Below are 26,032 nucleotides of genomic sequence, written 5' to 3' on the forward strand. Positions count from 1 at the left end.
GATTTACATCAATTGGCAAGAACACAATTTGACCCTAAACACAATTCCTCCACAGTAGGCTATAGTTATAGTCTGCAGTAGCAAAACTAATGATACTGATGAGTAGAAAGCTTTGACTTTCTTGAAATCATGCAGATAACGAGTTCAACGAATCGATTCTACAACTCAAAAAAAAAGTAATGGGGCTCCATTTGATCGGTGCGTCATGTGCTTCTCGGAAATAAGGAGACTGGCGCCATTGCGTGGCATCATGGAAAATTACATGAGCCTGCGTGGAAGTCAGATCGGGCAGTCAGTCATTTTGATGATGTATTCTTATCCCATAAAATAAGACAGGACACAGATAGACATGATTACAAGTAGGCTATAGGCGGATGCAGAGAATAATACAGCAGACAGATAGACAGAGGATATTAGGAGGCTGGTCTATTTTCTTGGTGAGAAAATGACATTACTCTGTTCTTAGTCTAATTATGGTGCTGCTGTGATTATGGGTTTATTTATTATAAAAGTGCTGCACTGACTGACTTAAAATGTTCCTTTCCCCCCTTTTAAAACACGACATTTAAGACCATCTCACTCTTTCCAGTAGGATATATTGTCCATTCTTGCCTCGACTTCTTAAGCTTCTTTAGGCTACCTCTAACCTTTTAATTAAGCGAAGTAAGCGATACTCCCGTTTAATTAATGCAAATTGGTCGTCTTTAAACAAAGCACATTCAACCCGAGCTACTTTGGGTTCATCCATCCCATTTCCTGGACGAAGACCCCGAGGGAGGGCCAGTGAAGCAGCCATGGGAAAGTTCTCCCTACTTTTTTCCGATTACATCGATTCTTTTTAAGGAAGGCAAACACAAGCACAGTCGTGCTGCAGACCGCTGCTGTGAGGAGCGGAGGGAGGCATTCAAAAAGTAGACTGTTAGTGCGCAGACCAGTCCGCCAGTAAGGAGACAGACCCCGCTTCACGAGAGAGAAAGGTAAGAATCGTTTCCAATTGCGAACATAAACAAACAGATTAGGATTGCTAATGTTGCCCCATCAAATAATATATATATATAAAAACTTTTAGGCTATATTGTGTAATGAGGGCATAATCACATGTCCCTGTGGTTCTCAATAGTTGTCAACAAGTGTATTGTTCAGATATTGGGTTTACAGTGCCTTGAACGCCTCATTTTTTTGACTTTTGGTAGTACTTTTGTGTTATTATTTCATCACCTTCTGTATTTCTAAAGTGAATAAGAGGATAAACTTCTGAATCTCTATTATATTTCATTAGTTTTTTCACTATACATGATACTGAATCTGTGGTTTTTAAATATTGAGTTTTATGATTATTAATTTATTTAGCCTGCCTTGTTGCAGATGTTTTTTTTTAGTTTTTTTTTTACATATATTCCATATGGTTTAAATAAAAAATATAATAACTTCAAATATGTCAATAATAAGGGTAAAAATTACTTTAAAACTAGACTTTAGACTAATGATTTCTTGGTTATAGTGTTTCATTGTATTTTATACTACGATATATGTATATACACATCATATGGAGTTTACAATCATATTCCATGCTATTTTTTCTATCTCGTATGGTGACCTATTACTAGTATGTTAGTTCTTTGATATGTTCATTGAAGATCAAAGACGAAGATTAAAAAGATTAAAGACACTCAATATTCATATATTATGTACAATACTATCAGTCCAGAGTCCCTGGCAGGCCTTTGTCTTGTCTCATCCTGCCAGGAGACTTTGTATTTGCCCTATTAGGAAGTTTTCTTATCTCAGTGGGAAAGAAATAACAAAAAACAAAGTCTAAACAAATGGACAAGTGTCACAGCAGTGCCTAAACTCTCCCACCCACACAGGATGTTTATTCAGATGTGTGTGTGTGTGTGTGTGTGTGTGTATGTGTGTGTGTGTGTGTGTGTGTGTGTGTGTCTGCGCGTGTGTCATTGAGCTCACTGACTTTCAACCTCCATCACCCCCAACCCAATACAGTTATGAAATCAGTCGCTGTATGAATTGACTCAGCTTTAATTGGTTCATAAATTCAATTAGAGAAGTAAATGTATATAATAATGCTGTATAATGTAAAAGTTTAAGTGGCCTCTCTTGGACTCATTCACTCCAGTTTTATTGCGAACAAGGAAAGCGTACACTATTTCCTTTCATATGAAATGTTACACTTTAGTACCATGTGTTTTTGTTTTAGTTCATTTAAGGGTATGGGGGGGCCTTGTTGTTTTCACATCTTGATGAGGAGTTGGAGACCACCCTAACGACGGTGTGAGCTCATGGAAGAACTAATGGGGGGATGGGAGGGGGGGCTGTGGCCAGATACATGTGTGCCCCAGTAAAGAAAGATGCCATTATACTGAAAAGTTTGGAGAAACTCAGCTAATTTTTTCCTTTTATGAATCATTGAACACGCGTATTAGCTGTGCGTTAATAAAAATGAAATGAAATCTATCAATTAGGTGTAAAGTGGCACATTCAAGCCAATCTGTTCATCAATGGAGCAGTAAATGAAAAGGTGGATAAACTAAATGACCTGAATAACAACCACAACTAGACGTGAAGGCAGGTAATGCGGGGTCCAGGCACCCGATACAAAATCATTATTTTTCAAACTTTCTCTCATTCTCTCCCATCTGTTCATCCATCCGACATCTACCAAACTGTCCCTCTTAGGAGCAGAGGATGTCCAGAGCTGACTGGTCCTTTCTTGAGCACCTGCTGGAGGAGGGTCAGGAGTATTCGACAGGTGTTGGCCGCGTCTGGCTTACCGTGCTCTTCCTGTTTCGCATGCTGATACTGGGAACGGCCGCCGAATCTGCCTGGGATGACGAGCAAGCGGACTTTGTCTGCAACACGCGACAACCTGGCTGCACTGCCGTGTGCTACGACAAAGCCTTCCCCATCTCCCACTTTCGCTACTTTGTCCTCCAAGTCATCTTCGTCTCCACGCCGACGATCTTCTACTTTGGCTATGTGGCTTTAAGGGCTGGAAAGGACAAGAAAAAAGAGGAGGATGAGAAGGAGGCGGAACAAGGTGTTAGCGGAGGTAAGAGGGACAATAACAACGTGACTGAAGATAATGCAGAAGAGAAGGAGAAACAAGAGGGCGGTGGTAAAGGTAGAAAAGCTGACAAGGCTCCTCTTGAGGCTCCTAAACTGAAAGGCAGGTTGCTGTGTGCGTATGTATTCAGCATCCTGTTAAAAGTCCTCCTAGAAGTTGGCTTCATCCTAGGGCTGTGGTTCCTTTACGATGGCTTCTTCATCGCAGCAAAGTTTGAGTGCACGGTGTTCCCTTGCCCTCACACCGTGGACTGCTTTGTCTCTCGACCCACGGAGAAGACCATCTTCACCATCTACACTCAGGTGATCGCTGCCATCTCCCTGCTCCTCAACCTCGTCGAGCTGCTCCACCTCCTTCAGCTTGCCGTCTCCCATCGGCTGGAGAAACGCTACCGCGCCCAGCGACAAGGCTACCTACCTCGGTCAGAGCAGCTACCGGCCCGACAGGAGGCTCCAGAACTCCAAACGGATGCGTCGCAGTCTTACAAAGCAGGGGGCCATGTTAACCTCCCTGTGCAGGGTGAGGCTGTGTGCTACCCCAACCCCTGTGAGAGCTACGGGGATCTGGCGATAGAAGTGAACTGGGGACCTGGGGAGGCTGGGACTGACCTGCTTCCCAGTTATGTGAACTGCATGGGGGCTATGAAGACAACCCATTCCCCTAGAGTCCATTATAAGAAACACGCACAGCACACTGGGAAGAACACAAAGGTTACCCATAAGGGACACTCAAAGCAGAAGCATTATGTATGACCCAGTCAGATGTGGTGATGTGCTTAAGACCATGAGAGCTTTGTTTGGTTTCTGAGTCTTTTGGTTTTTTCAACCTATCCTGCACATGACACTTGACTGTCGGGGGTGCACAGTGAGAGCCCAAACAAAGAACAACTATTGCACTGTGAACTTGATGCCTAAGAGGCAGGCAGACCGAGATTTACCAGATAAATGGACATTTTCAAAACGCTCCCCAAGGCAAAGAAAATGAGACTCCACAATGAGAGGCGATGGCAGTCATAAGATGCCTTGATGTCACATTGTAAGGCTTTTACTGCTGAATGTGACAGTGTGGAAAAAAAACAACCTGTGCAACAGGAGGTCTGCAGAGGGGCTAGGGATATTGTGTGAGTGTGTATGGGAGAGTATGCAGTACAACCAGATTTAAGCATATTCCTCTGAGATTTGCACCCCTGGAGTTCTTTGAAACCCCCTTCTTCTCCTCTCTCTCTCTCCCATGGCTCTGTCCACACTGTGGAATGTACTGGTCTCTGGATCCTGCTCTGCTCCCAAGAGGATAATGGCTGCTTGGACGCAGGCATGTATGCATGCATGCACACACACAATGTACTTTTCCCCTTTCACCCAGTGAGTTTTGGTCACTTGAGGGACACGGGGATGCAGACTGGGGAAGACATGGGTTAGGAGAAGCCAAACCAGAGGAATTCTGGGATGGTAAATGGCTTATCATTGCCAGTAACCATAGTAATTTAGCTATGAAGAAAGAGGGAGAGAGAGAGGACCAGTGCATACTAGAGTATGAGAGCTGAATAATGGAGGAAAGACAAGAATCCAGTTTGAAAATCCAAACCTTTTTCGAGCTTGAGAGAGAACTTAAAGGATGCATCTTTGATTGCATATTGAATGGACTGAAAGCGGTACAGAAATGTGCAAACTAAATGAAAGGAAATGACTTATTATGTGAAAACTGTATTTAATGTTCAAGGTATTATGAAGTGTTAATATTTATATTTTGTGTAAAATAAAGCTTAAAGTACCATAAATCTATGATGGCATTGTCGAATTATGGTGTAATTATCAATGTATCATATGACATACCACATTTTTCCTGTCATACAAAATATACTACAGATCCTATACAGATACTACGTTCCATACTAGTTGATCTCTCGTGAACAGGATGGTTTTAATCCCTTTTCCTTTCTGAATATAGAATTTGATTTCTGTGTGAGCAAAATGTCTCTGAGGTGTGTAGTGCTTCTGTGTTCAAGCTCTATCCAAATGCTGTCACAATACGGAGGCTCTGAATCACTCAAGATAAAGCTCTTTGGGAATAATAAGGATGGAGGTGTGGAGAAGTGGATGAGCCTCACAGGGTATCATGAGCATAACCTTCTGAGGGGGAAATAACTTTGATTTAATGGCTGTTTTCAAATCTGTAGCTCTGGATGTAAAGGGAAAAAAAGGCATCAATTATATAGCAGTTAAAAGTTCATACAATATGGAACAGCACTTTATGCTGGCTCTATTTAATATCCCCTGGGGAGTCCTGAATGTTAACGCTGTTTTCTTGGAGTGCGATTGATAAAATCCAGCACCGTCGAGAAAGGTGCTCGCCCAGGCTCCGAATGAATGTAGCCATAAGTCTTTTCAGGGCTGCAGCCACAGCGCTCTGCAATACAGCGCTCATTTCCAGCAATTTACCGAACTGTCTCCATGACGATATGCAGTTATCTATAGCAGGAAAGGGGGTTTATGGGAAATCCAAGTGAGACAGGTTCTCATAAAACAAACTGCTTGAACGGTGTGAGGCCAAACAAGAACTGCAACAAGCAGCTGAAGAACAGAAATTAAAAAGACTTTTTTTTTTTGCTGCAGTTTGATCAAAATGTTTTATGGTCTAATAATAATAAGAAAATTGTTTCTCTGTCCTCAGAGTGGAATGTGTTGTTATTGTGGGCAGCCTCTCCCTGTGTCAAGGATAAATTGGCAGATACTGTTGAGAGAACAATCCAAACGGATCCTGCTGAAGCTGCCCAGTTCGATGCCTGTCCACTAGAACTTGGCTGGCATTCCCGTGCAGTCTTGTTATCTCAGTGCAGGTGGGTGGGTGCATGTGTGTGCACTTGTGCGCACGTGTCCACAAGAATGTTCATGTGTGTGTGTGTTTTCACAAAAAGCCAAGGGGGTCACGAAACAGATTGCACGGGGCGTCCCGTATCAGCCCTCTGCTGCCAACCAAAGCCAGCAGCGGAACAGCAAGCTCCCTTTTACATTCATCTTCCTTATAGCCCATAAAGCCGGAGAAGCCCAACGCCCTGCTCTATTCTTTCCACAGAGTAAACCTACACCTCCTGTTCAGTGAAGCAAATATAAACCTCCGAGATGAAAACAACTTCCCAGGTTATTTGCAGCTCAACAGCCATTTTTTTCTCTACAGCCGATATCTAACCTCCAGAGAAATAACGTTCCTCCTCTCAAGCCCCCTAACAGTGCAGGTGAAAGTAATGTTCTGACTACATCTTCCTCTGTCAGGAACTAACTGTTTCTTAGTCACATCCATTAGTTTGATTACCTAATATTCACGTCTAGACTATTTCCCAAACTTCAGGCAATCCAATCGGACACAAACTGCTTTCAGAGGATATTCCAATAATAAAAAAATAAAAACTTGACAATGGAGATATTTGTTTGTGTAAAGCTGTGCAAATAAACGTGGGAGTCATTAGCAGGGAAGACCCCAATCTGTGTGACAGGTCATCCTTAACGGTTATACATGCAACCTCTGGGATCAGCTGCGTTTCAGCGTTTCCTGACATTGTTGAAGTCACTGCTGATGCATTTCCTCACTCTGTTGGTGAAGCCACATGCCGCTGATCACACACAAAGACAATATCTCCGTTTGGTGAATGAGTGTGCACACAGATGGACACACCCACTACAGCACACAATCTTTTAGAGTGAAAAAGCAGTTCAAAGAGCTGTCAAGTAGCATGACATGGACATGGGCATGACACTTGGCCTTTTATAAGACCTGCTGGAGCCCACAGGCAACTATCCTTTAGGAAAGGCCTTACAGCTGTGCCCTTCACCGGGCTCCGGAGGGTCTTTAAAGACCCACCTATGTGCCAGGCCTGTCCAAAATGGGTTGCTCTGTTGTGAAACTTCCTGCCAGCTGTACTGCCAAAAGCCCTGTGTATCTCTAGGGTGCATCCTGAAAAGGCAGAGAAAGCTCTCTCTCACACACACACACAAACACACACACACACACACACACACACACACACACACACACACACACACACACACACACACACACACACAAAAACTTAGGACCAACATGAACTCCTCACGAAAACTGTCTTTCTCACACACACACACACACAAACAAGTGACCAGCAGCAGGGCTTAAAATAGCAAGCGACAGGGTGAATGAGGTTGCAAAGTTATGTAAGATCTCTTTATTTGGCTGTAATTGGAAATAATGTGCCTGGCACAGCAAAGACCACTTTTGGGTTTTAGTGTTGATGTTATAGTGTGTGTACATGTGAAAGGCACACGGCGTTGAGTGTGCCAACTCCCTTTGTTTTGCTCAGCATACACACACACACACACACACACACACAATATACCAACACACAGCTTTCTCCGTATCCATAACAATGTCACATCCAAGCACCCCAGTCCATAATTTGGGCAAAACAAGACAAAAATGCTTTGAGCAGTTCCTAAATTTAAACTCTGGATAGGAAGTGGGTCTGTATCTGTTTCCTGTTCCAGTATTGTTTATCCCCGCAGGATTGGTCGTTTGGGATTGTTCACCCTGACAATTGGGCTGCAGTGGGCATTGTTGCATTGTTTTGTTCCAGGTCCCCTGTGTTTTGTTGACCTAATGTCGCGGCCGGCCCATCAAAGGCCAGTGAAGGATGAGGGAAATGGGCAAAGTGCCATCTGTGCGGCTGGAGTCAATTGAGAGGGCTGGTACCACTTATAGCTGAGAGAGAGAGAGAGAGAGAGAGAGAGAGAGAGAGCATGTTAATTTGGTTGTATCTCGTCAGCTGTTGTTTGTCGAGCTGAATTCCAGGTAGAATTTTACGACTGTTTTGAGGAGAGTGGAGTCTTCTGTCTAAAAGTCTGGGTGTTTAATTCAGAGCTGCACTAACCAATATATTTACATTAACAATAAGTCAGATGACTAAATGTGATGTGAAATGGGTTGGTCGCAGGGACCAACCCACAAAGAATTATTGTCCAACTCTACAGTCCCCCTTTAGCTCAGTGAAGCGTTTTAGCGTCTTTCCGCTCATTGTTTTGGTTGTACGTCTCACAACCATACTGTTTTGGTTCACTCTCATTGCTCTCATCAATTCCAGCTGTTTACGGTGAAAATGCTCTGCTAAACAGACACTATGCTACCTGCCTAGAACCAAACAACAGACAAAGTTAGTAACTATCTGGTGAACATGGTAAAGTGTGTACTGTAGCAAGTTAATAAGCAAGTAAGAGTCGGCGGCGGAGACCAAAAAGTGAATAATGGCCAGAAACACGACTCTAAATGAATGCTAATGTTGCTCAGTGTCTGCTGGAAGTGTAAATAGGCAACATGTTCACCACAAAAACTGAACAATCAAAAGAACAATTGATGCAGCTTTCAAGTTTAATACATAGAGAATGCAACCATCCTGATTATCTTTTAGAGATAATAAGAGGGACTTAATATTGAAACTGTGTAGCAAGTATTTACCGTGGATAATCAGCCCTTTTAATTTGAAAGAATGGAATTGTTTTACTGGATGGAAACCTTTCTGAAACAGCGGTTGTTGCGGATGTTTAAGCTTCTTGTCTGTGTATAAATTTAATACACAGCAATACCTGTATTCCTGGTTCTCTGTGTGTGTGTGTGTGTGTGTGTGTGTGTGTGTGTGTGTGTGTGTGTGTGTGTGTGTGTGTGTGTGTGTGTGTGTGTGTGTGTGTGTGTGTGGTTGTTTAATAGGGGATATGGTGCCCTTCCAGCAGGCAGACAGCTCTATTGTTCCTGCAGCAAAGGGAACACCGTCTCCGGCCTGTCCACTCAGGATGTTGGATTGGACCTCCTTTAAAAAAGCCAGCATCACCCGCACCCATTATCCCCATCATCCAACAAGAACAATAGAGCACCTCCAACATCCCTCCTCCCCTTTCCCAGGAGCCTCGGTGCTCGGTTCCCACAGTACTGTCCAGTTCTGGGCCATTGTTAGCAGCCGACCTGTCCTCTGATTGTTCCCAGGAGGACACACACACACACACACACACCTTTTACACACCTAAACACACCACACACTCCTTGTTAACTTTCAGTATAATTTAGTTGCACCTCCACGTCTCCATCCTTACTAGTTTCAGATGGAAACTTCCACCAGCTTGAAGTAATTGCCTCTCTGAACATGCACAAGCGGGCTCACCGGAGCGGAGCGGCTCGTTCTGATAGCGAACTTAAGAGGGGAGTACAAGCTGATGACTGCCGATAGCACAGCATTCACCAATCATGGGCCAATGTAAATCTGGGCCTCATAATCTTTCCCCAGTTCACTAGCTGGCAGGGTAACGCAGCAGAACTTAATCCTGGCACACTGGAAAAGCTTTTCATCCATTAAGAGAGCTCCTGAGGCACGGGAGAGATGGACCTTTCTGCTTCATTATTTAATGCAGGAAAGGCTGCGGGACTGGAGTAAAAGTGTCAACAAAATAATGATTAGAGTTCTCTCTAAGTGCATGTGAGATATCACGTGTCGGATTTAAAAAGCTTCATAAAGTTTTCTCATTTTGTAGCATTTTACGACACCAGTAACTTCTCCATCTTCAATCGATGGTGGATTCTTATTAAAGTCTTTGTTCCCTGACCACATCACTTCTCTTGTTTTAATAACGAGGATGATAAAGATTTTCTCGATTGAATTTGTGGGAACTTTTCCCTCTTTCTGCCTACACAGGGAGACCAAAAAGTAAAATCGGGTACAGGCAACATCACCAAAGTGCTCGTGTTGAGCGGCAGTCTCCATGATTATTCTTTCATAACTATATTATCCTAAATAAGCATACCATATTCTTAATCATGACTTGTATTTATCACAAAGGGAAAGTCCCCAGGGTATGGAAGTAAATCACTGTTTTTGTTGGAATACTATAAAAAAAAATATGTGACATTGCTGATGGACTGGGAGATAAAGTTATGGAAGTGGCCCTTAAAAGGATACGCCAATTTTAGCTTCATGTTGTTCTGCTAATGGCCTGTATCAAATGGAATGTTTCACATCTGTGTTGTTGTACATGTAGCTCTTTAGTCATAAAATTAAAAGCAATGACAGATAGCACCAAGACCAACATGCAATCTGTATATAAATGCATAAATAAGATGAGTTATTCACACACTGCGCAAATGCAGATTCACCTGTGATAGGCCCTGTTCCTCAAACGTGTCTTAACTATTGCAGACTAAAATGTTCCTGTTCGTTCTCATCCAACAAACTGGGTCGGTTGAAGCTGTTAAAAGATTGTTTGATTAATATTAGAAGGAACAGTCTGCTCTTATTTTGAAATAACGGTAACATGAGTAGAGTTACTATGATCAGCACTCATATAATTGGCTGAGTGCTGCACTTACAAGTCTCAATGCTTAATTCAGATTTTTTTTTGCTCACATCCGATTTTTTGTTTGGCTGTTCAAATTACCTTTTAAAATGTGGCCTATATCAGATTCCAGTGTGAACTGTTTGCGGTTTCGAACTGACCTGCATGCGCAAAAGAACAATAACGATGACATCAGACGCAGCACGCTGTTACACTAAAGTTAGGGAGGTTATGGAAGAAGCATTTTCACTTTTATTTCAAAATGTTTGTGTAATGGCAGCCGTAACATTAATGAGCAGGTGCTGAGGAGGAGAAGAATGAAGAGAAAGAGAGACAAATTGGCTATTTTGGCCTTTTGTGGGGTTATGGCTGCATATTCACTACAGAGGTCTGTGTGGATTTCCATATAGTTTGCTATGTTTTCAAAAATGGAGTGGTTAAGGTATGATCCTTCTAGTTTTGATTGAATTTAAGTATCTCCCCATACAGTAATTAGGTCTAACACCTCACTCTCCCTCCATTGACTTGCTCCATCACTGTTCTTTATTTTGTAGGCCTAGTCAAGTTTTTAATTTTACTGTCTGTGTCAAGGGCTAACTCCTGCCGGTGCATAATTGTGACAAATGTCGATGTAGATTGACGTAAAAGTCTCATCAAATCCACCTTGGTTGTTCACATTGGGAAAAAAAACAGACCTGGGTCTGATTCAGGACCACATATGGAAGTGGTCTAAAACTGATTTGAAAAAATCTGATCTGGGCAAGATTTGAGTGTTCACACTACTTCTGAAGAAGTCTGACCTGGTCACTTGACTCCACTTTTGCCTGCAGTCTGAACGTAGCCTTATTTGTGACCTGGGTAGCCTCCCCAGCATGCACTGGGGCAATAGATTCATGGGCATGAGTGGCATTTTGTGTGTGCTGTTACCTTGTTACTAGTGTCATTATGTTTTGCAAACAATGTTAGTTAAATAATGTACCTTTAGTTTATGAATTAAAATCCAATTTAAAATGAGTATACGTTTGATTGATGTTAAATTTGATCATTACGTTATAATGTCATGTATTGTGGTTCCATTGGCCTTTTGAAAGTTTGTCTATTAAGGGTTGGTTCTTTTTGTAAAAGGTACCTATTTCATTTTGTGTATTTTATCCTAAAACCTGGTATTGTGAAAATTAAATTGTGATAATTGCCCCATATTTGGGTTGTAAAGATTTCTCATGAACCTACAACTTCTAAATCTAAAATCATCATATCTACCAGCAAAGGGACCATTTGTATCTGAAATTGACTTCATATTCAGGATGGGCGTATCGTATGGTTCATCTTAAAAACACTTGATCATATAGCTATCTGTGAATGAGCCTGTACTTTCGGAGGTTTGGGCTTGGTTAAGGACTTGTAGCTCAGACAACAGACGCAGAAATATGTTAAGGCAGCTTTGAAGAACTGGAAAATTCCAGACTTTTCAAATGGATTGTTCTTTTTATTTTTTTTACTTATCCTTTTTATATCATACCAGAAGTAGAACACAGTATTGTCCACACACCAAATTTCAAAAGTGTAATGAGTTGGGGGTTTCCCCCATTGATTATCGCTTTGTCTATGGCGTTCCCTTCAAAAATAATTTCCTTGTTGAAGCTGAATGAGCAGAGTCATTACTTCCTTCCTGTGACTTTGATGTTACTTTTTGTCCTTGGCTTGGCAGCAGTGTTTCATTATCAAGTGGGATCGGATATTTGTGCGGACCTGAATGTAAAACAATGAGGGTGAAACACAAGTGACTAAAACTGAAACTTTGTTTGAGAAATCAGTAGCGGGAAGTGGTGATGTCAAAAAGTATAGCCTATATACAGTAGCATGCAATTTCCTTTATTCATCATATTCATCACAGACCGTCCAGACTTTCTAAAATGAAAGTATTATGTAGATGTTCCAGACAATAGGACTAAGCAGCTTAAACTTCCTGAGAGACCTCCCACACTGTTGGCTTATTTTGTCACATACCATCAAAAGTTACATGATTTAAAAAAATAAATAAAAAAAAAACTACAACAAAGACCTGTTTCTCTTCCTCTGCTTTTATGTTAACAATCAGAAGTCCTTTCTCATCATACAGAAATGATTAAAAAGAGAAACTCTTTGACTGGCTTGGAACATGGAAATGATTTGCATTTTGGCCATCTCTTGCACTGTTTGTGTGGGATTTAAAAGCAGGGACACAATAACATTTGTGCCATAAATAAAACAGAAAATTACAGATTCCCATCAAACCCTGTCCATATTTGAGGTGTTTTAATTATAGTGTATTAGTTTAGTTATTGATCAATGCACGAACAGGCATGTACGACATCAAGGGGAAAGTCAAATAATCACATACAGATAGGGCTGGGCGATATGGAGAAAATCAGATATCACGATATTCATGACCAAATACCTCGATATCTAGGCGATATTCTAGGGTTGACAATTGGGGCTTTAACAAAATATCTTCACACTTAGATTTTAGATAAATAATCATCAGTAATGTGGACATAATGTCTAAGTGGGAAAAAGGCAAATAATAGAACAGCTAGAACAGTCTGGTAAGTTCAGAAAAGTACATCACTTTACTGCAATGCAGCCTTTAAAACCAGGAAAAACAACACTTAAGTCATATCACGATATTACGATATCCCAAATCTAAGACTATATCTAGTCTCATATCACGATATCGATATAATATCGATATATTGCCCAGCCCTACATACAGCACATATAAGCTGTATTTGACTTGGTGAAAGTATGTGTTTTTTAATTACCCTCTAGCTTCTTAAAAGTAGCAAATATTTACACAGGCAAGCTGATGCATTAGTGAGGATGTATGGCTGAGGTAAACGGGAAGAAAGGGTGTATTTTGCCTTCTGGTTCACCCCCTTTTGCCTCCAATGAATTAGCCTCCTGCTGAGAAAGGGTAAACGCAAGTCTCTCACACCAACACAGGTTAGCTCTTTTCCGGTCTGTTCCTGTTCAGAGCTGCTCTAGGTGTGAACTCCAGTTTCTCTTTCAGGCTAAGCACCTGGGTGCTGTCCATGCCCTCTTGTTCCTGCAGCTTCCTGTCCTCCCTCAGTTCCAGGATGCTCTTCTCCTCTCGAGGTTTAGGGGTCCCCCTGATAAACCACTCCAGGTGGTAGCCCACTGCCCCCACCACAAAGGCAACAGGGAAGGTCACATAAGGGGCATAGGTCCGTACCGCCGTCCAAACTAGAGGCCACATGACTGCACACCGCTTCCGCTCCCGGGTGCTACATAGGGGGAGAATAATTAAGCTGTTTGTGTATTTTATCTTACAGTACAATTACAGATTGGTTACAGTGTTCTAGTAAGAGGGAAAAGTGAGAGCTATTTGCACATAAAAGTGAATTTATATACCCATGCTAACATATAACTGCATTCAAGAAGACTACAACATGAAAGTACATATATCACTTAAACAACTTTCTGTTCCATCAGATTCCAAACATTAGGGGAGAGAACATAATTAATAAAAAGGCTTTTTTTTTATTTATTTTTTTACATTTTAAATCCATTTAAAACTAGTGAGATAATGATAGTCTTCATTAGAGCTGAAAAGAATTTAGCAGGGTCCACTTTTAATTGTGTTGATACCAGAGATGTCTGAAATTCACTGTACATACAGAACTGTGTTGTCACACACGGATGTATGCCACACGGAGGAAGTCAGGCAGACACCAAACATAAAGGCCTGCTATCTGCCCTTCTCATCTGTCCTTTGCTACAAACAAATACATAGAGCTAGCTAGCTTACAAAACGAATGGCGGATTTAACGAGACCAGAGCAAGGGGTTCCAAAAGTTAAAGTCCGAATACAGGTAACCACAGTTTAAAAAAAATAAAATACAAACAGCTGAAACAAGTAGCATAACCATAGAATGAATGAATCCATTTTATTTCCATGCGCACAACATAACGTTAGTCTTCACGTAGGTTAACTTGCAACCTTTAGCCCTAAGTTCCTTTTGGAGGGGAATTTAGATACATGTTTTAACATTTAAAAAGTTAAAATTCTGGGATAATTTGCGTTTGTTCGCGGGTTGCTTGCTTGCCGAAATGAAAAGCGGTTCTTCTCGATTCGGAAGGGGCATTCATTTATGTCCGAAGTCGTATGGTTTACTTTGTACATAAAAAGCGAAATTAAATGTTCAAAATGTATATGGAGTTTGGCATTGCGTGTAGCTGTACAGTAACTTGATAAGTAACGTTAGTTAGAATCCGAGCTGTGACACTCTATAGCTAAAACTGCACCCGCTAACGTTAGGTTTACTAGAAAGACGTCCGTGTGGTGTTTATCTCTCTAATATTTTGATGATGACATTGGTTTAATTCATAAAGCTTAACTCACCTTTACCGTTAGCACGTTGGTGCAGCACTGGATATAGCTACGCAATTTCCGTGTGTCTTCTTCTTCTTGTTCTATAATCCCGGCAGTGTAAACGCTGCTAAGCGTATTACTGACCTGCACAGGTCAAAGTTTGAACTACATTTTTCCATACTGTCCTGTGACTTGCAGGAACCATAGACTGTAAAAATTAACAGTCAACGGCTGGAACTAAAGAACTGCATTGGAGATAAGTTGATGTTTCTTACGGGGGCGCTGTAGTTTCTCACTGTGTCAAAACAAAGATGCAACAGAAAATGCCTCAAGTCCTGCCAGTCTAGAATACTTGTCTTACTGCCCTAGCTACTTCCTACATTCTAGGAAACCATGCCTTCCTGCCATGGGACTCCCATCACACAAGCCAGATACATGTTTTCCTACAACAAAGACTAATTTAGCCCACAGTGTACCAACCTCAATCTACACAGTTTAACTGAGTCAATACGGGACAGAGAAGTACAGAAACATATTTTCCTAACTTCAGGTTGTGTCTATCTACCCCTGACTTCCTTTTCCCACCCACTCTGCCATTCTTTTACTGAGCCCTCTTAAATTCTTTCTCTCCATTCCACTCTCCACAGTGGTACATAAACATCTACTTCTCTTCTTAAGCTTAAGCTCTCCTTTGCAATGTGGTCCAGCTCATTCCCCCTCCACCCCAGCGTGACACGCTCAAGATACCATTCACAGTGTCAGGACGAGCTTTAGATTTTCCTACTCTTAAAGTTTCCAGAGCAGCTGCAGAATCAGGACAGATGATGACTTCTCTAGTTCTGGCTTCCTCAATCTCCACCATAGAGCGCAGATGGGCCTCGCTTTGCTGTGACCAAGAAGGGTTTACCTGCGTTTTTCCTCGGTGCTTTTGCACCACCCAGTGGTAAAAATAGTACGCTACTCTGAGATGAGGACTGCCAAAACATGCATTTACAAGTAAATTAACAATTCTACTTCTACCAATAAATTGTGCAGCACTTTACAATAATTACTATAGACAATAAAAAATACATACATTCACTTAAAGATCATTTAATGTGGACTCACTGCAACAGGAAATGAAAGGTGAGGTCAGACTTAGTGAGCCACTAATCACATATTATGTTAATATAACAGTATGGCAACATTTATAAAGTAATTTACTTATTTGTCTATCCTTTGAAAACTGAAACAACCATTTTCCCATTACCCCACAAAAATAAATGACATGTTATTCAAGCATATCTCATTAAACTGTGGAACAATCAAATACGTTATAATGAAATAACCCTCAAAAGCAAGTGTTGTCTTTTCCTGGTTTTAAAGGCTGCGTTGCATTAAAATGATGAACCAGACTTACTAGCTGTTTTATGATTTGCCTTTACCCACTTAGTCATTGTATCCACATTATTGGAGATTTTCTCAAAACTGTCATTGTGTTAATATTTTGTGAAAGCACCAATAGTCAACCCTACAATATTACCGCAAAATCAACATTGTTATATTTGGTAAAGAATATTGTGATATTTGATTTTTTTTCTATGCTGCCCAGCTCTATATACATGTACATTTGTCCCTTCCTGAAAAGCCATACAAGTACCATCTCTTTCTGTGTTCAAACATCAATGGCATCCTTGTACAAAGTCCTCCTCTCAAGGAATACTCATGAAAGGCTGACATATGTGTCAGCAGTATTGTGTCATACGCGTGAGCTACCCCTCATGGATAACAAACCTATTAAAGTGCTCATATTATGCTCATTTCCAGGTTCATAATTGTATTTAGAGGTTGTACCAGAATAGTTTTATGTGTTTTTTTTTCAGAAAACACCATATTTTTGTTGTACTCTACTATCATTGCTGCAGCTCCTCTTTTCACCCTGTGTGTTGAGCACTCTGTTTTAGCTACAGAGTGAGGCATCTCACTTCTGTTCCATCTTTGTTGGGAGTCGCAGTAAGTACTGCTAGCCAGTCAGAAGCAGAGTATGAGGGAGTGCCACGCAAGCAGCTAGGCGAGCATTATAACGTGTAGTTATAGAGGTACAGGCTGTACCAGACTCTCACGGTTAGTTATTTAAATATTAACATAATTCTTTTAACCAGTTTAACCAGAGCCTTTACCTCTCTGAAGTAAAGGCTGGACTACAATAGAGCTGTTTGGAGCAGTTTGTGAACAGTGTTTTCTGTTGGAGATGGTAAGTCCCTTTGGGATGGACTTTGGGCTTTTTCACTTTGTAAACCTATAATGTGCACACAAAAAGATATATAACACAATAAAGGAAAGGGGAAAAGCCAAAAAGCATAATATGAGCACTTTAAGTGCCAAGATAGTTTTCTTTTTAGTTTAAAAGTGCAGTTTTGCATATAAAGACAGAGAGGCCTTCACAGGCTAGGTAAACTCTATAAAGACACAAACTGTTTTAGAAGTTCTGCTTTTGTTTACTTTAACTGTTTATGAGGGATGCAGAGAATTTGTGTAAATTTCAGCCACCCAGCGGGAAACCATAAATTACAGCGATGACTATCGAGGGAAGATATTATGCTACTGTAGTTTCTGGGTAGTGAATCGGTAAGTGTTCTTCGCAGGGCTCCATTTGATTGATGACGCTGATTTTTCAGCCCCCAGACCCAAAAAGTTTTCCACAAAACTATACCATGCAGTGTACCGGGCACAGGGGTGATCTATAGCAGTTGGAATGGAGCCTGTCATGGAGCAATGACCAGATCTGAGTCATTGGTCATATGTGCAGAGGGAGAAAGTTAAAACAATTTGAGCTATAGCCACATTTTTATGTTATCATTACTTCAAATGACTGCTAAAATTATTGTGATTAAGAGGATTCTGTGTGGGCGATTATGCTTCAAAATGATTCTTTTAAGCAGTTCCTCCCTCTATGCTGTCCATCTTGTTGTTGCCAGAACTGGCATTTGATCAGTCCTGTCAGATAAAGTGAAATGTGCTCATCCCCTGCGGGAAAACAACATTATTAGTGCCAGTTCTGCTTTACCAACAACTTTAGCAGTGCCAGGAATATTTCATCAGCCCCTGCTTATTAGTAAATGAGATTTAGAGCTGCACTAGCCAAGAGTTTTATGTAAAAATACAACCATGTTATCAATCCAAATCAGACAGAGTGAAATTGTAGCATCCTCACTAACTGAAGCCCCACAGGCCTGCTCTATTTGCCCAAGTTAATTACAGATGTCAGGCATGGTCAGTGGTGGAAATTTTCCTCATTACACAGGAAATGACAATCAGGACTTAGGTTAAATCACTGCATATGCCAGGAAAAGGCTGCTGTGATGCTCTCTATGGGCTGAAACCTTCAAGTATGGTGCACTTTTGGCCACACTTGTAAGTCCCCAAACTCAATGTTTTGAAAGCGACGCTAAATCCATGTTCAGGTGATGTGTCGGATGGTGGCAGGGAGAACGTTACACAAAAGTGTGCTTAAGGACTTGGCACAGCTAAGTTAAGCCTCAGATGAAGATGGGAGGGCGAGGGGTAAGGAGGAGAAGGATGTGAGATGTGGGCAAAAAAAAAAGATGCACAGGAGAATTTGATGGATTGTCTCTGATTTGGAAAGAGACGAGGAGAATCAGGAGGACTCTTGAGGTAGACTGTGATCAAGCAGAGTAACAGATGGTGGGGGAAAGAAGTGCCAGATGTAGAAAGGGAAGACAGAGGCTCTTGTGCTCTTTTTTGCGGCCAATCAGCCCTACAAGGGAGAAATGAGTAAGCGATTCAAGGCATTTCGAGGTCAAAGGTCATGAGTAGGGTTTGGATTTCAACTGGCTATGACTGCTGAAGTGACTTCCCTTCATTTTTTTTCAACCACAAAAATCCTTCAGCCAAGCTTCTAGAAGTGTGCCAAATTTGTCATACTGACAGTGAAGTGGTGATACTTAGCCTTTAGACCAGGGGTCTTCAACGTTTTTTAAGCCAAGGACCCATTAACTGAAAGAGAGATGGAGCAGGGACCCTCTACTACATATATTGTGTAAAATTAGGTTGCGTATTAAACTGGGCCTAAAATAACGTGTGGACTGCCAATAGCATTTAAACATATCTTTTTAGTGCAAAATGTACTAAGCTGTTAAACAATAAATGTTGGTATGATGCATGTGGTACTAGTCTGACTATCACCAGACCAAGCTCAATCTTTTAAGACTGAACATTAGTCTGGGCTGTATTTTCTACTGCACAATGAGGCGTGATCAGCGGGCATAGTTCAAATGACTCTGTACGCAATTGGATAGTCCTTCAACCAATCAGACCAACGATCTGGGTGACGTACTTTGCAGTCGGTAGTAAGGCAAACAAATCCTTCTTTTGTAGGAATTGTTCCAGGGCAAGTTTCTGTTCCGTTTTCAGAGAAATCTTGCCTTTGAAATCTTTTAAAACAGCAGTGACGACGGGCTGCTGCGCTTCGGTGGCCGGCTTGTTGAATGTAAACAAAAAGCTGCTTGGTCACTTCTCTGTCGTCATCGTGTTAAACCCGCCGATAGCGCACGCCAGGTGGATAAGTTTGTGATTGGTCCCCGCAGATTTGTAACGGAAGCAGGAGATACAGGTTTCCAGCCTGAGCTGCAGGGCAAAATCAAATCGCTGGCAGATCGGGCTGGGTTTACCCAGTCTAATGTGGTACAGTCAATCCTTAGAATTTACTGTATCTGTGGGTGGCTACCTTACCTTAGGCCAGTCAGCCTATCATCAATTTTTCACAAATAGGCTGATTTAGTTTTGCTAATAATATGGCGGATTTGTGTTAAGACATTTACATTTTTAATAAAACAAAAAAGATTGGTGCCCTTGCAGTAACTCTGAAGATCTCTGCTTTAGATACAGATTCAACATTATGCAGCTTCTTATAATATATCGCAACTCTTAAAAGTGTACGAACTGTATTTTTTTCATTTGTGTGAATGCTTGTCAATCAAGAATATGAACGCATCAAAATGTGATAGAAAACCATTTATTTGTTTTTGGCATTAATAACCATTTTGGCATGTTTCCTGGCGTGTTTTATCTGTTACTGGCCCAACAATCACCGAAGATCCCGTTTCATTGAGGGTAAAGTGGCAAACATAATAGGGAACACCTTTTTTAGTGCTTTTGGGTCACTTTTCTTTTGGCCACAGATAACTATTTGTATTTATGGTCGATAGTGGCTTACAGGAGTGCAATGTAGCAAACATAAAAATAAATTCATTTCTTTTTTTTCAAATCACCTAGTTGCAGCTCTTTAACAGCAATGCCCCGCTAAATGTGAGAGTAGAATAATTCTGATATTATAAAATGTCGCCCGATTTTGCTTAATTACACACATTACGATACAAAGCAATGTGCAATACAATGTGCAACCATTGCATGGAAATACCCTCTGGAAATGTTGAATATTCCTGATAAACATATACAATATAAAAGGCTATGTTCTAATGGCACAGGATCATATTAAGGCTGAATGTGAGCAAAATCACAGGGTATGAACTTGCTGGTCAGCATAATTATCGTCATGCAGTCTGGTATTCCACTGTAGGAGCAGAGAAATGATCTTCTTTCACTGACTGATCTGTTAAATCTTCTAGTCGAGTCTTTACACTGATTCAGAACTGACACGTATGTTTAAGCAAGTGTGTATCTCAGTTAAACTATTCAATCAAATACTGGTACTAGTAAACAAGAAACATTCTAACTGTCACCAAGGCATATATGGTAAGATTATGAGTGGGGCTCTCTAGCATCAGTTACCTTCTAAACAATCCCTTTCATAATCACCTGCTCACCCTCTGGTGAAATCCAGTAAAAGCTTTAGCTACCTTTTATAATAGCCACTGGGCTCTATTCAAGTGCATGGCAAGCCATGGAATAATGTGTTCCAGCTGACATACTGCATACACCGTACCAACAGAGGTGTGTGTGTGCGTGTGGGGTGGGGGGGGGCACTTATGGCAGAGCATTGAAAACTGGGCAAAATATGACCTGAACATGGAATGATACTATGAATCCCCAGTGCAGAGGGATTGCCAGTGGAAAGGAGGCTCACAGGAGCCTGGTGACGGCCCCAGAGAGGAAATCCTCATAGTTAAGGCGGATGTTGCCCGTCATGCTCGTGTCTTTCTCCCTGAAGACCTGCGTCATGGTCTGGAGCTGGGTGCACACCTGGATGAAGCGGTCCAGCTGGATGCCGGGGCGTCCGCCTTGCAAGGTGAAGCGCTGCACCAACGTCTCAGAAAACTGGGGACTCAGGTTGTAGCCCATCTGAGCGAGGGCTGAGGACAGGAGAGGGATAGAGGAAAGAGAAACAAGACAGGAAGTCATTTTAAGTTCTCTGTGGAAAGTCTTTGGTGTTATTTCAAAAACTGGTCTGAGATCCTATAGCCCACTTAAGTGTAGCATCTTTAATTTATACCTTGTTGTAGCTCCGTGCTGCTGATACAGCCTGAGCGGTCTCTGTCGTATTGCTGAAAGAGCGCCCTCCACCGCTGCATGAACTCCCACAGTGCTGAGAAGCTAAACAGGTCCATTCGACCCGACCGCGTCTTGTCAAACATGTCTAACAGGAAATGCAAAGCACAGCACATTCAGCCAAAACGGGACTTTTTCGGTTATGTTTCCAGCAAGCACCGTCGTCCATCATCATGGATCTTCTCCTTGTATTATTTCAAAGTAGCACAGAGGAAAGTCAGACATTTTCCATTATGGTAATAGAACACATTAGTCACTGCCTGGCAAACACAACTGGAATGTACTAGGATACTCGCGCAACTAACTAACAAACTAACAGATAGCAAGACAAACATGACTCAGTCGTTTTTTATGGTGACTTCTGGCTGCCTAAATTTCTCCTTTTAGAAACACAAGAGAATCTATATAGAAGTTTGGGATATTTAGAGGGCTACACACATATAATACATGTAGCCTACTTTCTTTTGGTCCGCCACGCTTTTATCCGTTTGTTTTTCCTTAAATAACTTCCTCCACCCCCTCGCTGTAGCCATTTCGCTCTCTAAAAGTACTTTATATAGTTAAACATGGTGTCATTTTGTGCCTCAGCAAACACTGTCAAAGTATTTATAACCAAATTCGACAATACAGAGCCACCTCACACTGTTGAGCATCTCATTTGGCTGCAACTGTATGACTTACTGATCATCATGAGGCAGGTCTCGTCATTGAAAGCCGACCAGTTGGAGTTGACAAGTGCCTGCTTCAGCTCCTTCAGGTTGATGAAGCCACTGCGGTCCGTGTCAACAGTGTGGAACCACTGGTACGCCTCCAGGTTAATACCAGGAGGGATGTTACCTACAGAGAGGAACAATCAGAATGGTAATAATAGGATGGTGGAGAAAGATAGGGGTGGCTCAGACTGACTTGGAAGATTCCCATCTCTAGAACAGTGTTTTCTTAGCATGCTCTTGTTTCCATCACTGCATCACCTCCTCTTCTTCAATATGTCTGAGCCAACTACCGGTAGTTTGATTTATTCTCTTTATTATTCGCTGTCATTATGAGAAAGGAAAAAGAAAAGAGAGAATTCTTGGAAATGAAGCGGCTGCCTCATTCCGATGCAAAACAATTATTTATTTAGTGAGCGATGAAGAAACACGCTGCTATTGTCTGACAGCTGAAACTGCGCTGACTCTCTCTCTTGATCATAAAAAAATAATACATCTGTGCTTGACTCAACCTTTTATCTTCGGTGTTTAGAAGGCGCTGATTTGGAAAATGGTACGATATATAATGACATTAATATAGTCACTATATAGAATTGATATACCAAATACAATTCCTACAAATAAGTACATTTTATATGCAGTTAGTAAATAATGTATTGAGTATTATTTTACTTGCTGGAATAATGTGTCAATAAGAAAAAGAAAAACATTAGAATTCGATGAGATTATACCAACAAAAACCTTTTATCAAGATAGAAATACCTGTTTGCAACAGTTATCCAATTTGTTTCATTACATTCTGTATAATTTTCCAATAAGGGAAAAACAGCTAAATTCAGGAATAATGTAGTAATTGTATTACAGTTGTGAAACCAGTTTGCATTCTGCTTAAGAATTTAAACTTGCTCAGTGTTTTATAAGGCACAGGTTCTGGGTTGAGGGATGAGAAAAAGTCACCTCAGTAAGAGATAGTGTCGGGGCAAGAGGCCATTACCTGAACACATGGAGGAAGAGAAAGGGTGTGAAACTGGGGTGAAAATATGGTGTGAGACAAGGGAAGGAGTGGAGGGAGGGCTGATTGTCAGAAAAAGGAATGGGGAGAGAGGGTCAGGTGACACTACAGGCCTGACCCTGATGGATTCTGTCCCTGTGGGGAGGGATAGCGTTCATGTTCTGCCTTAGGCTTAGCTGCTACAGGAAACAGTGTAATCACACACAAACACACACACACACACACACACACACACACACACACACACAAAACACACTCTTTACCCATCTGTCTCTCACTCTGTTTAGCCCTCACTCAGTATTACCAGAGTCATCACTCCTGCAGTGTAATCCTGCTGAGGGGCACAAACTGAACCCTGTCTCTACATGACTGTCAGGGAACGTTAGTCATTTTCTATCCATCATCCCACGAGAGAGAGAGAGAGAGAGAGAGAGAGAGAGAGAGAGAGAGAGAGAGAGAGAGACAACGAAGTAGAAGGGGAATGGGAGGCTGAATCTGCAGTCTCCTCATGTTCAGAATATGCCTGTATAACTCCCACAGGCACAGGTACCACAGAAGCTATCTCCAGTCTCAGCCTTTAGTTACCTGCAGGAGCATGTTGTCCATATTGTCCTGCATGTGGTTGTCCCCCATAACCCCCGTATTGCCCTGGCGGGGGCACCCCCTGGTCCTTGTCCATACTGCCCTCCTGGTTGACCTGGAGCTCCATATGCACCATAAGGACGTCCTGGTTGGTGTGCTGCACCTCCGTATGGAGCTGAGGGGGGAGGCCCATAGGGACCACTGCCTCCCCCGTATGCAGCACCTGGTGGTGGTTGGCGACCTCCTGCTCCGGGATAGCCCTGCAGTGATAGACAAGACAACAAGACACTGACTGCCTGTGTGATACGTACAAGAAATAAACAGGCTGCGTGTGGCCCGATGAGCCTCGCATCCCCTTCTCTTGTGTTGCGAGATGAGAAAAGCATGACCATTAACAATTAGAAACTATTACATTTTGAGTAACTCTCTGTATATCCATTTTCTACTACTCTGTACACCACTGCAGTGGGTGGGAAATCAGTGTGCCATTTGTTTACACCTCCACACTTATCTGGCAGATAAGGCCTGCAGGTTAACATTTTACCTGCAAATCATGTAATGGACCTTTTTCACAGCAGACATTTTGACTTGTCATAGTAGGAAAAGCACAGCTGAAATTGATAACCTTAAAGATGGCTCAATTCCATCAAGTGTCCCAGTGAGCTATTTCAGTGAGTCAGCATGCCCAATACCAGGGCCTCTCCTAAGTGGAATGCAGCCATCAGTAATGGTTTTGAATACACCTGTGCTTTTCCTACTATGACATGTCAACATGTCTTCTGTGAAAAAGGTCTATTAGTCTATCAAATATCATACACTGTGTTGCATATGAAGCTCCCAGGATACAAAGAAGGCAGAATTAGGTCAATTCAACGTTTTAATGCTGCTTACACATTAGTGCATCAGTAATAATACAATAATGTAGGTATATATATATATATATATATATATATATAAGCCACTCTGGAGTGGGGCATTCCTAGCACCTTTACTTTCTAACTTTAACATTTGGATGATAATACTACTTGTCTAAATTCTGCACTGTTATACTTCGACTCGGAAGGATCTGAATACTTCTTCCACCACTCAAAGTACACGCTACAACGATATTTTGCTACAATGAAATTCATGAACAACGAATACTGTAACGTTAATCAAGACTGCCCTGGTCAAATGAAAGACTACTGTAACAGCTAACTTACATATTGTTTAACGATACCTCCAGCATTGTTAGCGCAATTTAAATGTATAGCGTTCCACAAACACCGTGCGACATAAGATTCTGCATGTTATTATCAAGTAACAACAGTTAACATTGTTCAACTGCTACCCATAGCAAACAACTGAATGGCTAACGTTACTTCTGTTTCTATGTCATAGCTAAACCGTTAGTTACGTTATATCAAGGCAATAAAACAGATAATACAGTTATTTAACAATATTAACATGTTATTGTGATCAACATAGACAAAACGCAAAATGCAATATTTCGATACCTGGCCGTAGTGGAAACTCATGTTTGACAGAGTTTACTTCCTTCAACAAGGCAGCCGTCAAGGCGGAAACAGCACCGCCCAGCTCAGGGTAGCTATTGGTGCATGTCCGGGTCTGTCACAGCCGCACCCGCTTACCCTGCTCCTGATTGGACGGTAGAGTGGAAAAGTGATGACGTGCGAACAGATAAGTGTGAATCACTGTGCCCATCACTCTCATGTTAGTCACTCACAGTGTCATCCTCTAGTAGATACTGGTTTTACTGGAAAACTGTGAGGTTTGTTTGACTTCATAATAATTTAGGAATTTATTTTTAACGTATTTAGATCTATCAATACTATGGCTAATCAATTGATAATGTTATATGGGACCCATATTAATGGCTAGATGTTTTATTTCAATGTATTCTATCTTATCTTTTTTATTTTTTTCAAACAAAGTGGAGTTTGTCTTTCCCATACCGTAAATGCCAGTCAGTCATAAGCCCTTAAAGGGATAGTTCGGATTACTTTTGTATAGGCCTACTTATCCATAGCCAATGTATTATGGCAATTGGCACACCCCCAGTTTGGAGAAACAGACCAGAGTACCAACAGGGAAGCTAAGCAATGTATTGCTGTGGACAGGGCCAGCAGCAAAAACGTAATTTAGACTACCTAAAAAGAGGCCACCATAGAACAAACTTCAAAAGATCCAAACTATCAATTTAACTGATAAATGTAAATCTGAATCTGAATCAGCTTTGTTGGCAAAGTAGTCTATGTGTACAGATACAAGGAATTTGATTTTTTTTCTAAGTTGCTCTCTGTTTATACACAGTTCTGATAGGGGGAAAATAAACATTTAACTATATATGGCCCATCAAAAGTAGTCATATTCCTGTGTACACATATGCAGATACTCATGTATGATAAGTGTAAACAGTTTTTCAAA

The 26,032-nt window shown here is 41.4% G+C and overlaps 3 protein-coding genes across 4 annotated transcripts; 1 reads left to right on the plus strand and 2 right to left on the minus strand.

Annotated features, from left to right (window-relative positions):
• Positions 1-817: 817 nt before the first annotated feature.
• gja4 (gap junction protein alpha 4) lies at positions 818-4,293 on the plus strand. The gene is made up of 2 exons (XM_039821207.1): positions 818-977; positions 2,695-4,293. Exon 2 carries the CDS (start codon positions 2,704-2,706, stop codon positions 3,832-3,834), a length of 1,131 nt encoding a protein of 376 aa, XP_039677141.1. The 5' UTR covers positions 818-977; positions 2,695-2,703; the 3' UTR covers positions 3,835-4,293.
• An 8,797-nt stretch (positions 4,294-13,090) lies between these two features.
• On the minus strand, positions 13,091-14,987 carry smim12 (small integral membrane protein 12). Of its 2 annotated transcripts, none has more exons than XM_039820611.1 (2): positions 14,831-14,987; positions 13,091-13,706 (listed from the first exon to the last, which is right to left on the minus strand). In XM_039820611.1, exon 2 carries the CDS (start codon positions 13,676-13,678, stop codon positions 13,406-13,408), a length of 273 nt encoding a protein of 90 aa, XP_039676545.1. In that variant the 5' UTR covers positions 13,679-13,706; positions 14,831-14,987; the 3' UTR covers positions 13,091-13,405. The 2 variants fall into 2 exon arrangements, with proteins under 2 accessions (XP_039676545.1, XP_039676544.1); XM_039820610.1 differs by having other exon boundaries at positions 13,092-13,706; positions 14,825-14,978.
• A 4,805-nt stretch (positions 14,988-19,792) lies between these two features.
• pef1 (penta-EF-hand domain containing 1) lies at positions 19,793-25,230 on the minus strand. The gene is given in 6 exon segments (XM_039820612.1): positions 19,793-21,105; positions 21,246-21,389; positions 21,983-22,138; positions 23,609-23,666; positions 23,668-23,865; positions 25,102-25,230. Coding segments are annotated over 6 exon segments (807 nt in total). The 5' UTR covers positions 25,123-25,230; the 3' UTR covers positions 19,793-20,875.
• Between the last annotated feature and the right edge of the window lie 802 nt (positions 25,231-26,032).

This window comes from Perca fluviatilis, chromosome 13 (assembly GCF_010015445.1).
Source record: "Perca fluviatilis chromosome 13, GENO_Pfluv_1.0, whole genome shotgun sequence".
Lineage (NCBI taxonomy): Eukaryota > Metazoa > Chordata > Actinopteri > Perciformes > Percidae > Perca > Perca fluviatilis.